The 14232-nt window shown below is 37.3% G+C and overlaps 1 protein-coding gene across 16 annotated transcripts in view; it reads left to right on the top strand.

Moving 5' to 3' along the window:
- Positions 1-14232, top strand: part of SYNE1 (spectrin repeat containing nuclear envelope protein 1) — a 450580-nt gene that overhangs the window by 360893 nt on the left and 75455 nt on the right. For 15 of the 16 annotated variants that reach the window (XM_041744182.1, XM_041744178.1, XM_041744179.1 and 12 more), the window contains 8 exons: positions 1584-1717; positions 2111-2315; positions 3999-4181; positions 4756-4902; positions 6662-6816; positions 7444-7591; positions 10376-10470; positions 12947-13181. In XM_041744182.1, the coding sequence (XP_041600116.1) occupies positions 1584-1717; positions 2111-2315; positions 3999-4181; positions 4756-4902; positions 6662-6816; positions 7444-7591; positions 10376-10470; positions 12947-13181 (1302 nt within the window). The other variant, XM_041744188.1, reaches the window with a different exon arrangement.

Here is a 14232-nt window from a genome sequence, read left to right as displayed (position 1 = left end):
TTTCTCTCTTTATCCTGCTTCTTCAAGAATATTCTAAGGAAGTAAAGAGAAAACAAAGAGAAAGATAGCCAAAATGGTAAACTTGTAAACTCTTAAGTTGTTTTCTTTTTGTTCAGCATAGTAACAGTGGTCTGCCTGATTTGTATACATAAGCCTCTTTTTCTAGCACTTACTGCTTGGTTTCCTGTCATACAGAATGACATCGCTGCTGTTGACTCTGCAGAGCACTGTCTCCTAACTCAGGCCACTGCCTTCAAATCAGCTCCAGCCCTCACTCTCCTGCACACTGGGCACTGATTGGGCACTCTCACCTATGGCCACTCTTTCTCCCTGGCTAATTCATGCAGACTATATGATACAAGATGGGCAGCATAGGCCCTCAAGAGATGAGTTAGTTGTCAGCAAGAGCCCAGCATGTACCCTCCTTACATCAATCCCTTTCCCTGGCTTGGCAATGAAATTTTATATGTTGCTGACCTCATTGACAGACTCTGATCTGCAGGAAACACCTTTTCTTGGGGATGGGGTAGAAAGGAGGAAGGATAAAAAATACATATATTTAAACCTTAAACAATTGTTGCATATATTGAAAATCATTAAAATTGGCTTTGCAAATAGTAAATTTGAAAACATTTTATAACTTTGAGGAGATTAGAAGTACTTTTTAATTTAGCCTAGTCTGTATTTAATACCAGCACATGCTATCTTTAAGATCTGAAAGGATTTTGATTTGATGGCAATCAGATATTGGTGTTAAATAAAACTGTATTTTTTTAAAGATTTTATTTATTTATTCATGAGAGACACAGAGAGAGAGAGAGAGGCAGAGAGACAGGCAGAGGGAGAAGCAGGCTCCATGCAGGGAGCCCGACGTGGGACTTGATCCCAGGTCTCCAGGATCACGCCCTGGAGGGCTGAAGGCAGCGCTAAACTGCTGAACCACCTGGGCTGCCCCAAAACTGGATTTTTGTAGCCTCTGTCACCTGTAGAGTTTTATTAAGAACTGAGTCTAGCACCTCAACAATATTTCCTTCAAGACCTTTCACTAGTTTTTGGTAGAAGACTGGACCAAGTCTATAGCCTGTCTAATAAATACTCTTTGCAAGGAAGAACACCCAGAGATAGAATTTATAACTGATACTCAGAAACGCCATGACTTCTTACGGTCTATTCATCTGAAGTTTCTGGTAGAACAACTCTAGGTATGTAATAAAATGGAAATCTGGGTTTTGACTCTGAGTAACAAAGAGAACCTGTGTGACAGATTGCATGCATACCACCACCATAGCTTCCTACTAGGTGAAGGACAAGGACACTCATGTGAGCTTTTCCAGCAGAATTCCAGATGCCACTGTAAGAAGATTTAGTTTTAAAGAATCCCTTTTCACACTCATAAGAACAAAATTATAGAAGAAAAAATGGCTATCTAAAGAAAACATAAAGCATCAGAACAAAGTTATGGCTTACATATTTTTATGTATATATTTGTGAAAACAGCTATAAATTCCTTTTCAACTTGATTATTAAAATTTATATCTTGGCATGTCATCAGTAGCACTTTTTTTTTTTTAATTTTGGGGCAGAATCTTCAAGATGATCTGGAAAAACAGGAAAAGAACCTACAGAGGTTTGGCTCTATCACCAACCAACTGTTAAAAGAGTGTCACCCACCTGTGACAGAAACTCTTACCAATACATTAAAAGATGTCAATATGAGGTATGGAACATGCTACTTTTACACTGCTATACATTATTTATATCACAGCGTTGTTATAAATGATGATACAATTAAAATTTGCTGGCATTTTGAATTCAAGCTGTATAGATTCTATTAATGTTTCAGTTTTCACAAATGAATTTAAAGTAACTGAATGTGGTGAAGAGCCTTAGAAAGAGATTACAACTGCTATATACCCAAAGATTGACCTCATTTTTGCCCCTGAAATACAAGTGGGAAATACTACATGGCAAAATTATGTCTAATAGAAATGAGACACCCCCCCATTATTTCCATATTCACATAAAGCAGGATCATGAAAAATAAAATAGCAAATAACAGCATTTGGTGAGGGGTGTTAATCTGCCCATGAGTGTTGGCTATTGTTTCTAGATGGAATAATTTGCTGGAAGAGATTGCTGAGCAGCTGCACTCCAGCAAAGCCCTACTTCAACTCTGGCAAAGATACAAGGACTACTCCCAACAGTGTGCTTCTACAGTTCAGCAGCAAGAGGACCGAACCAATGAGCTCTTGAAGGCAGCCACTAACAAGGACATTGCTGATGACGAAGCTGCTACATGGATTCAAGATTGCAATGTATGTTTTCCCCCCAGGCTGGTCTTAGACTCTCTCTCAATTTCAGCAAGGCTAGTGCTGATGTGTGTAAGCTTTTAGTACAGTCTTGGTATGTGGGACAGCTATCCAAAAGTTGTTTTTAAGTATTAGAGTCTGCTAGGTTTTCAGAACACTGTTGCACATGTATCAGATTTAAGAGGTCCCTCCCACTGTTTTTAAAGAGAAGTTGTTTTTGCATTTTTCCAAATAACATGCCATCCACATGAAGGTTTAGGTTATTTGTTTTTACACATTTGGTCAATATCAAGAAATGAGAGAATATGGAGAATAATATATCTTTTAAAAATCCACTGTGAAAGGTATTACCTATTTAAGTCCATTATCTCTTATGTAAGCATCACACATAATTATTTCTTCCAAGAACTTAATAAGTCTTTCTCTCCTGATTTACTGGTATGCTTCTTTTTAATAGCTTTTTAATATTTCTCTTTTTCTCTGAAGTTGCCAATAACCTACTTTAGGTTTTCAGAAACTGTTCTCTTGTTTCACCCATTACATGGTTCCTACCCTGTGTCATGTGTCCTTATTTGTCTCTATTTTAATGAACTTGTTTCAAAGATCTTCTTGTAAACTTTCCCAAATCAGTTTATTAGGATTAGGCAAGTTATAAAAAGCATATAAATTTCAACCTATTGTAATACTTTCACGTGAATACTGAATAATGACTTTAGGGCTGAAGTTTAATATTTACAGTAATGATAACATAATTCTTTTCTCTCCTCCTTCCACATAATTTATTCTTACAAGATTTGTCATTTTCAATTTTCAGTCCTCCTGAGTTGATACATACACACTGGTTTTAAGGGGTAATACTCCAAATTATCTCTCTGAATTTGTCTAAGATCTATGTCAAGGTCAAAGCTGCCTTTTGTTTTTCTCCCTCTCATGGGAGTCACTGTTCAGGGTTAACAGGCTCTACCCTTCCCACCATGTCTGGTGGAGCACCCTCAACAGGTAAAATAAGTCATTTGTCATCTCTTAGTGATAGATGGAAACCAGAAATAGGGAATTTCCATTGGTTACATTATGAACATTTAAGAGTGTCCCACAAAAGGTGGAGACAAGAGAAGCCATAGAAGAAAATGGAGCTACAGTATGCTTTAATCCCTGCTCACCAGGGCCATTGTTGGGGTTCTATGCTCCACTGAGACAGGAGGGTCTGTCGCAACCACTATAATGCAACCATGCATATGAAAGATGCTGTTGACAAACTCATCCCCTGTGTGTATAATATTAAGCAGAAAAAGGTCAAATGTACCTCTGTGTATTTTGACTTGATATCAACTACATGGAAAGATAGGGGGAAAAAATGCCCAAATGTTTCCACTTATTGGGTCTACATGAAGAAAATGTTTCTTCCTTTTATGTATGTTTCTCTGCATCTCCCCCAGGATCCTACAATGGATTTCTTTGGCTTTTATTATAAGGGTAGTACATATACTTCTAAAAATGTTAACATATCCATTTTTTAAAAAATCAGATTTAATTCTTCATTATTTTTCTGCAGGTGTAAAGGTTATTTAGTGTAGTAATTTGACAAGTAAGAATTAAGTATTTCTAGATGTGTGACCTTTTGCTGATTATCAGTTTAAGGAGTACACTTACCATATTATTTCATAACGGGCATATTTTCATCATCTGTAGGATCTCCTCAAAGGACTGGGGATAGTGAAGGATTCCCTTTTTGTTCTCCATGAGCTGGGAGAGCAGCTCAAGCAACAAGTGGATGCTTCAGCAGCATCAGCCATTCAATCTGATCAGCTGTCTTTGAGTCAACACCTATGTACCCTAGAACAGGCTCTTTGCAAGCAGCAGACTACATTACAGGTATGTTACAGAGCTCATAATAGGTATGTGTTATAAATTGATTTTCTGTAATATCTGAACCTAACCACAGGAAAAGAAAAATTTTTCATCATTAAGACAATACCTCTTTCAAGACCAAAGAATTAAAAAGTAAATGAACTTGGAAGTTCCAGTGAGGACAAAGGAAGGTGGAAGTCTTTAACACTATTCTTTATAATGTGATTTTGCTCCTAAAGCAATGTTTCCTTCTATGTTACTGAGTGAAATATGTTCAACTAACAGTAAGTGGCTTTAGTGTTGACATTCTTGTTTATATAACAAGTTTTTGCCAAGAATCAGAATATATTTCTATTTGGTAGCATATTTTAAAAATAACTTTAATTAGTTAATTAATTAATGGAATATAAGAGTAATTCCAAGTTTTCAAAAAATTACATTAATAAAGAGAATAAAGGTTAAATCATATAGTCTTATTTCTTTAGTTATTGCTTCTTGAGGATAGCAATTTGGCACAAGAATATGAAAAATAATTTCAGCATCCAATTGTCCTTTCATTAGATATCTAAATACCAGTTTTCTTTTATGAAAACAAAAGGTTGGAGTTCTTGACTATGAGACCTTTACCAAGAGTTTAGAAGCATTGGAGGCCTGGATAGTAGAAGCTGAAGACATATTACAAGGGCAGGACCCTAGCCACTCATCTGACCTCTCAACCATTCAGGAAAGGATGGAAGAACTTAAGGTAAATGCATTCAAATCCTAAGCCTAAATCTTCTTTTGTGCCCCAGATCTTAAGGATTACTCACAACTCCTGACATACACCTACTTTTTATTGTGAACTTCCAAAGAAATCCTTACCTGCTCTGTTTTCCTGTAGTGAGCACATGCTGATTTCACACCCTATGATGGGAGCCCAGCCAGGAGCAGTCCTAGGATTCCAGCTCATTCCTCCTTCCCACCTCTCATCCCTTCCCCTGCATAGTAGGTCACCTTCTCCTTTGGAGCCTTTGAGCCTCCCATCTGCATCTATACCCTTATCCTCTCCTAGGCAAGTCCTCTATCTCTCAGACCCCAGCAATAGCCTCCATAGCCTTCTGTATAGCATTTCTAGCCCATAGTTGCCAGAATGATCTTTTTCTTTAAAGAGTTTTACATAATTATGAATTATTTTAAACATTCAGTAAATAAAATGATACAATAGACATGCCAGTTTTATCATATTATTTCTGTTTAAAACTCTCCACAGGTTCCCATGGTTCTCAGGGTGAAGACCAGTGGACCTGGCTTCCATCTTCCTAAGGATCTTGTCTTCCTCCACTAGTCATCTCAGTGTCCATCACAGTGCTTCCTCACATACTCTCATAGCATACCGTTTTTCTTCTTCAAAATTTTTTCATACCATTTAATTACCTTTGTGTGATTAGGTGACTACTGTTGTGGAATAGTATTATTGGAATAGCATCTTACTGTCTGTAGGACCCATGAGAAGGAGCCCTGTATATCAGTTTTGCTCACTGCTAATATCTACCCATGGAAAATCTGCCATCTAATTGTTATGCTTTCAACTTTAGCGGTTGGAAAGATGTATTCTGTCTTTAGAGTAATGAGCCTATTTCAGAGCATACAAAGAGAAAACACACACAGCTAAAGGTGTCCTGCCATTTCCCCCTTTCTATAGCCAATTTCCTAGCTGGAGTTAGAGTTGCTCCCCTCCACTACCCCCCCCCCCCCAACCCCTGAAAACCAGAAAAGACAGCTTTGTCCTGTGTTTGAAGGGAGGGAAGAGCTCTGAAAGCACAGACTGCTTTGTCAGTTGAGTCTTACTAACTTTGGGATTGGGGCCAAACACCTAAAATTGAAGCTGCTGGATAATGTGTGGTGACTTCAAAACTCAAATGGAATCGAATTCTATCTTGCAGGCACTTAAGGGCTCTTGTTTACCCAGCTCTGCTGCTTACTAGCTGGGTTGCCATGAGTAATTTATTTACCATTTCTAAACTCATAAGGTGGGAATAGTCATGGTACTTACCTTAGGGGATTGTTTTGGAAACAAAATGAGTTATTACCTGTAAAGCTCTTATAAGAATACTTGGTTCATAATAAGTGCTCAAGAAATGTTAGCTGTTGCTATTATAAATGGTTATCATTATAAATGTTCTTACTGATATTAGGTAATAAAGAGCAGATTAGCATAGAGAAATGGAATACAGAGTAGGAAATATGCTTTTTCAGTCATCAACAGAATTTTCATCCATCGGCAAGTAAGTAATACATGTAAACTACTAAACACTCAGTGGAAATAAGTGAGCTGTAGCAGCAGTGGCAGTGACAGCAGTGGAGCTGGTTAGGAGACAAAGCTCTATTTGCAGATCTGAGATTACAAATCAGTGGCTTAGAAATGTAGAGACTTCTTCCTGAAATCAGAAGTTCCCCATGCACTTTAAAAGAACTCTGCCTTTCCTGACCATAGTGCTAAACTGGCTTTTAAATCTTGCTTTCAGGGACAGATGTTAAAATTCAGCAGTATGGCCCCTGATCTAGACCGCCTAAATGAGCTTGGGTATAGGCTACCACTGAATGATAAAGAAATCAAAAGGATGCAGAATCTGAACCGGCGCTGGTCTCTGATCTCCTCTCAGACCACAGAAAGATTCAGGTACATGTCTGGGCCATTCTGATCTATCAGGAGAAATAAGTGCGTGGTTTGTGCATGTTTATCAATCTTTCTAGTGATATTCACAAAATTTGAAGTAGAAGTGGAGAAATCAAATTGTGAAGTGGGCTCCCATGCTTGATGTGCTAAATATTGTTTTAACAAAAAAGAAAAACTCTTTTACATAATATATTAAAGATACATACATAATTTTATCATTTTGAAAACTTACCATTTTATTTTAAGGATTTTCTTTATTTATTTGAGAGAGAGAACATATGAGAGTGAGAGAGAGAGAGAGAGGGAGAGAGAGAGAACACAAGTGGAGGGTGGAGGGAGAGGGAGAAGCAGACTCCCGAACAAATGGAACCCGATGCAGGGCTCCATCCCAGGACCCTGGGATCATGACCTGAGCTGACAGCAGATGCTTACCTGACTGAGCCACCCAGGCACCCTGAAAACTTACCATTTTAAACTTTTTTTTCTTAAAAATTTACTACCTAACATCAAAAGCTTCATGGTGGTCAAATTAGAATTGCAGTCAGAAAATATTATTTAGTGTAGTTTTATTTTTAACATTAGAAGAACAAACAACAACATAATCATTATTCTTTTCCTTTGTTCTGTCAGTAAGTTGCAATCATTTTTGCTACAACATCAGACTTTCTTGGAAAAATGTGAAACATGGATGGAATTCCTGGTTCAAACGGAACAAAAATTAGCAGTAGAGATTTCAGGCAATTATCAGCATCTTTTGGAGCAGCAGAGAGCACATGAGGTAAGTTATGTTGGTAGGTTAGTGGGGTAATAAAATAGTTTTTGATCCTTGAAAAATGCTGCACAATGCCATGGGGAGGAGTTCAAGCACTATATTTTGTGTTGAGTCTGCTCAGGTGTAGTCATTGTTTGCCTTCTTTCTTAAGCTTGAGGTTTTCATATGTTAATTACAAAAACGTGGTCCTATTCTTTGTTTCCTTAGTTGGTTTTAAAAATATGGTGGGCTTAGATATCCTGCAATATATACAGCCAGAATTGTGGTAAAAGTCTATTTACAAGGGGGGGGGGGGCGGGATCAAGGGTATGTGTGAAAGGAAAACAGAAATAGACAATTTTCAAATTAGTTACATACTACATTAATCTTGCCAAGGCTAGTTGCTAAAGAGATTGTTTTAATCAGAAGTCTTTGATAAATGAAAATTGTGTGTTACGTAAAAAACATGTATATATTTTATACTTAGAGCTCAAACTACCAAATATCTCCAAGAGTACCTCTTTTTTTTTTTAAGATTTTATTTATTTATTCATGAGAGACACAGAGAGAGAGAAAGAGAGACAGAGACACAGGCAGAAGGAGAAGCAGGCTCCATGCAGGGAGACCGATGTGGGACTAGATCCTGGGTCTCCAGGATCACGCCGGGGGTCGCAGGCGGCACTAAAGCGCTGCGCCACCGCAGCTGCCCTCCAAGAGTACCTCTTGATCAAATTGCATTATAATTATTTCTTAAGAAACACTGAAGAGAGAACTAGATACAAAAAGCAAATTAATTAATTTGCATTTCATCTCAATTTTGCTGTTTACTGGTATAACCACATTGGGCTGTATGTTTCTGGAATATACACAAATGGAGAGATAGGATTTACCTAAAAGCAGAGAAAAGCTGAAAATAAATTACAAGAGAATGAAACTAACTTTAAAGCATTTTGCTTATATTTTAAAAATAGAGAATTTATGTATAAGGTATTTTTAAGTCAAGTTTTATTAAGTTGACTGAAGATGAAATAAAAGACAATGAATCAAAACCATAGTGATATATCACCATACCCACTGTGATGGCTTTGATGAAGAAGACAGTTAAGTGTTGGCGTGGGTATATAGGAATTGGAATCCTCATACATTGCTGTTGGGAATGTAAAATGGTGAAGCTGCTTTGGAAGACAGTTGGGCAGTTCCTCAAAATACTTTACAGAGTTACCATATGACCCAATAATTCCAATCTTAGGTTTATACCAGAAAGAAATGAAAATATGTGTACACAAAAACTTGTGCAACAATATTGTTCATAGAAATGTTATTTATAAGAGCTGCAAAATGAGGACAACCCTAAATATCCATCAGCTGATGAATTAATAAATAAATGTGGTATGTCTGTACAGTGGAATACTATTCAGCAATAAAAAGGAATATGGTGATGATGCATCCTGAGCATGCATCAACCTTGGAAACATGTTAAGTGGAAAGAAACCAGTAACAAAAGACAGTACATTGCATGATTCCATTTACATGAAATGTCCAAAGTAGACAAATCTTCAGAGATAGAAAATAGGTCAGTGGTTACCTAATGGGCTTATGGGTTGTATTGTGCCCAAGATCGCAAATCCGAGAAACCACCACGTAGCCGACACCGAGGCAAACACATGAGGGTTTATTACAAGCTCGAGCTTGGGTCCAGGTGTATCCCACACAGCGGAGCAGGGACTTGGACCCCGAGACTAAGGGGCATAGCAGCTTTATAGGGACCAGTGGCCCATGGGATACGCAGATAGTTGCACAGTCATGTCGGTCCACACGCAGGTGTCTGATTGAATTACATCTTACCCTACAGTATCTATTTGAGCTGGCCTATTACTTTGGTCAGAATTGGCACGCAGTTTTGGCGGGCACAAGGCAGAGTTACATTGTTATGAGCCGATTTCCGATTAGGGTGTGCCCAGCGGCTTGACTAGGGTGGGGCAGCACCTTAAGCAATAAGCAGGTCATGTGGGGGTCATATAGGAGGTGGCGGATGTAGCACAAAATGGAGTTGGTCCTGCTCTGCTTGTCCAGGGGTAGGGGATTTTTGTTAAATTTCCTGGGTCCCACAGGTTGGGAAGAGAGAGTTATTGCTGAGTGTGGAGTTCTTTTTGACCTAAAATCAATTATGGTGATGGTTGGCCAAGTCTGTGGATATGTTAAAGGACATTAAGTTACTCTAAATAGGTGAATTATAAGGTATGTAAATTATATCTCAGTAAATCTATTTTAAAAACAAAAGCAATAATTTGAAAAACTGTTGAATTTTTTTGTAATGAAATAATTTTATTAACCAAATTAAATAAAAGAATATTGAGTTCCAAAAAAGAAAGAAAGAAAGAAAGAAAGAAAGAAAGAAAGAAAGAAAGAAAGAAAAAAGAAAAGAAAAGAAAAGAAAAGAGAAATGTGGAGTTTCTTAAATCTTTTTTAACTTTCTGAAAGGTCTTTAGCTATTCTCTATCTGAAAATAAATTAGAATATAAATTATGTGTTAACCAATGTTATTAGGTGATTTTGAAAGAAGGAAAACATAATTTTACTTTTAGTCACTTAGTTTTTGTAAGCAAAAACTAAACTTTATCTTTAATTATATCTCATGTGATTGTTTAAAAATGCATTATTCCTATACTGTGGGACTTCACACAAATTCCAATTCAACTGGAAATACTTTTCAAAGCATTGCTAAAACCAAAATTTGGTGAAGTTACTATAAAACTGGTCACTAAAATTGGGAACTCTAAAGTATATTTTTCTGTTTTTTTCACTTAATAGTTGTTTCAAGCAGAGATGTTTAGTCGTCAGCAGATTTTGCACTCAATCATTATTGATGGTCAGCGTCTTCTAGAACAAGGTCAAGTTGATGACAGGTAGGATCTTTGATATATTTTTATGAAGAAAGGTTCCAGTGAATTAGTCATTTTCTTTTTAATGAGCAGATTAGAGGGCATATGTCTAATCTTCCTAAGGCAATTGTACTTCAGTGGGGCCTCAGTAATTGGAAGAAAGGCTTGTCTGAATCTCTGAAATGACTGAGTATTGAATCTTTTTAAAGAATGGCTATTATATTACATGAAGGACATAGAGTAATTGGAAATCACCTAGCCAACCTTCTCCAGACCTCTGCAGGAGACTGGAATTAATGAATAGATCAGAAAAAATTGTATCAATGATGTATCAATGGTTTGTAAACAGATGCTTCTAATCTTCTCCTACCCTTACAGAAATTGTATTCCTCAAAGGAGCATAGAGATCACTTGATCATCTCTCTTACTTATAGAAGAAAACTTGAGGCACAGAAATGCAAACTGATGTGGCCAAGGTCACTCAACTAGCTGTAGAATTGTATATCTGGTTTTTAGTCAGGACCAGCCAGCTTTCCCCCACCATGGTAATTCCAGGTTTCAAAAAGGTTTGTTTCCTTAAGTCAGATGACACTCAACCTGAAATCTGGCTTCCTCTTCATTTACTTAGCAGATTACCTCTGTATTAAAAACGACGAGGTAAAATCCAGCTCCTCTTTTGACTGCCATTATGTGAAATGCTGATTTCATACTATATTTACATTTCCCAAAAACAATATCTAGTCCATCCCACTTACTTTATGTAGTGATATTTGGAGTACAAACCTCATTTAAACTTATACATTTACATAAGAACATCTTACCCATATTAAGAACCAGTAGTTCTGATTATAATTAGTATTTTTTTAAAAAGAACATAAATCACTATTTTTATTAAGAGGATTTTTTTTAGTGTTCTGGAATGAATTTCAGTTTTAAGTGGATATTTCTTTGGAAGTAACATGAACGATTTTCATAGTTAAGTTTGGAACAACAAAATGTGATACCATATTTATTCTGTTCAAAGTAAGCCAAATGTAAATGTGAGCTTTACTGAGAATATACGGCTTTCAAAATAAAAAGAAATTGAAATGCAATTAACTTATCCTTTGCTTTATCCTCCCTTGGTCAGCTCTATAACAGTATTATAAAAGTTTAAGCCAATAAATAAAACAAAATTTAAAATTCATGTATAAGCCAACATCTATTAAATTATAAATGTTAACAGTTAAGGGAAAACACCAAAGAGAAGAAAATGGAAGTTTTGGATGACGATAATTCTGAAAGCTGAGAGAGAGAAAAAAATCAGATTAGAGCATGAGGGCCCCAGATTACAAATGTATCATGTATTAAAAGTTCATTTATCAGTTTTGTGTTTTAGAGTTCAAGTTCAGCCATGGGAACACTGTCATGTATTAAGTATTTCCTTACGCTGGCAGGTGGCTCAGGACAGTTGAGCTCTCCAAAGCCAGGACAAGGGCTCCAAAGAGATCTCAGATGGTGGTCTGGTGGGGATAGCAGCATGCAGGGCACTTTTCATGTTGTAGGACATTCTCAAGTCCTAGAGTTAAATGTTTTCAGAGATGATAGATACTTCTAACTTCTAGGAGAGTTTCATGAACCTAATCCATCGCGTTTAGTTCTACTGCAATTAGTTATTAATATCAGAATTTCCTTTCAAACACAGAGGTTACCAATTACACATTTAGTTACAAAAGCAAGGTTTACAGCAGGCCTAGATGATAGAAGGTGACAAGAATATAGGAGTCCACGACAATAAGTCCATCTCAGATTTGAAGCCACCCTTAAGAGAAGAGAATAGTATATCTAGGGAAGAAAAGCAAACTAACACAATAGAGAAAAAACAAGTAATGTTACACTTTAATATTAAAATGTGAATAATACCCTAATGTACAAAGAAATGCATTGTTACTAGACAAACCAGTTCTAGAGCTACAAATTGAATTTTAAAGAAAACTTCATAAAGAACTATCAATGTTCTTTAAAGGTGGAAAACACAGATGTATAAAGGATGAACAAACTAAAAGATCTGAGATTATTTAGCCTGAAATTGAGAACACTTATATATTACTATCTCTAAGTATATGGACAACCTTCATACAGACAGTGATAACTGGATAGTTTTCATTTCTAAGAACAAAATGAAGTGGGTTTAAAATGTAGAAGGAATTATTTAGATTAACATATGGAATAATCATTAAAGATTGGGGCTATTTATTGTGAGGGAATATGAAGTTTATGAGTATAGTTTTAAAAAACATTTTTAGGGGCCCCTGGGTGACCCAGTTATTAATTTCAAAAATCACATGAAATAGACCCAGTAACAGATTATGACATAATATTTGTCAAAACTTCTGCCCTAAAATCACTTCCCAGGGTTTATTACTGTCATAAAGTGTATATACAGTGTGTATATCTGGCTGATGTGTAAATGCATCCAGGGTAACAATTTTTCTTCCCTACGTAATTATTTCTGTACCAGGGATGAATTCTACCTGAAATTGACACTTCTCAGCAATCAGTGGCAGGGAGTGATTCGCCGGGCCCAGCAGAGGAGGGGCATCATTGACAGCCAGATTCGCCAGTGGCAGCGGTACAGGGAGATGGCAGAGAAGCTTCGTAAATGGTTGGTTGAAGTGTCCTATCTTCCCGTGAGTGCTCTCGGAAGTGTCCCAATACCACTGCAACAGGCAAGGACCCTCTTTGATGAAGTGCAGGTAAGGTGCAAAACACATGCTTTTTAAACCTCTTATACATTTCCACTGTACACCTTACCCTTGCCTCAGTTCTTCACAAGGATCCTGGAGTAACACTAGAATGAGGACAAATATGGTTCCAAAGTATCAACAGGAACATATAAAATGATTGTATTACATTTTATAATGATTTTATAGTGATGATAGTCTGGTCAGGCCCAGCCGCTCACAGAGCCACTCCATGGCCCACACCAATGCCTCCCAGCAGCTCACTGACTTCCAGCATGGAGAGGAAAATAATGACCAAGAAAGTAGCACTTTGCAATGATCATAATCATGAAAAATTTAAATGTGTAACTTGAGTATTCTGAAAAAGATAAAAGTCTCAGTCCTGTCTGGACTCTTTGTCCATTCCTGGTATGGCTGCTTCCTTTTGTCTTCCCCAGGAACCAGGGTCCCCTGCCCCTGAGACAGATCCCTCCTACCAGTCAGTCCTCCCCAGTGTATTTTCTGGTCTCTTCACTGTTGGCAGCTTCCTTTCTCCTCGCTTCTCTGGGAAACCCCATGCACACATGGCTTTGTTGGCCTTCTACCAGCACAGAAGGGCCCACGTAGTATCTCCTAGTCACATCCACCTCCTAAGCTTTCAATTTATGTATTCAACTGCCTTTTAGGTTTATATATATATCAAGGATATAATATATTCTATGGGTTCCAGCAGAGCCTGTGATGCCGGGACCAGCCATTCTCCTGCAGTCCCATTTCCTGTGTCCCTAATTTGAGGAAATGTCATTACCAGCTATCCGGTCTATCAGTCAGGGACATTAGAGTCACTCTACAGCTATATTCTTTTTCTCTTCGTCCTCTTTTCTAATACACTTCCAGTTTCTATCACCACTGACACTACCTTAGATGGGGAGCTCTTGATTTCTTACCTACATAGACAATAGCTTTCTAACCTATCTTAGTGTATCCAATATTTACCATTCTTCCATTTCATTTTCTACTCTACTGCAGAGTGTTTTAATCCAGACACATGACTTCCCTACTTAATTTTCTCCTGTGAATCTCA

The sequence above is a fragment of the Vulpes lagopus genome, chromosome 2 (genome assembly GCF_018345385.1).
Source record: "Vulpes lagopus strain Blue_001 chromosome 2, ASM1834538v1, whole genome shotgun sequence".
Lineage (NCBI taxonomy): Eukaryota > Metazoa > Chordata > Mammalia > Carnivora > Canidae > Vulpes > Vulpes lagopus.
This window is presented reverse-complemented; position numbering and strand designations above follow the sequence as displayed.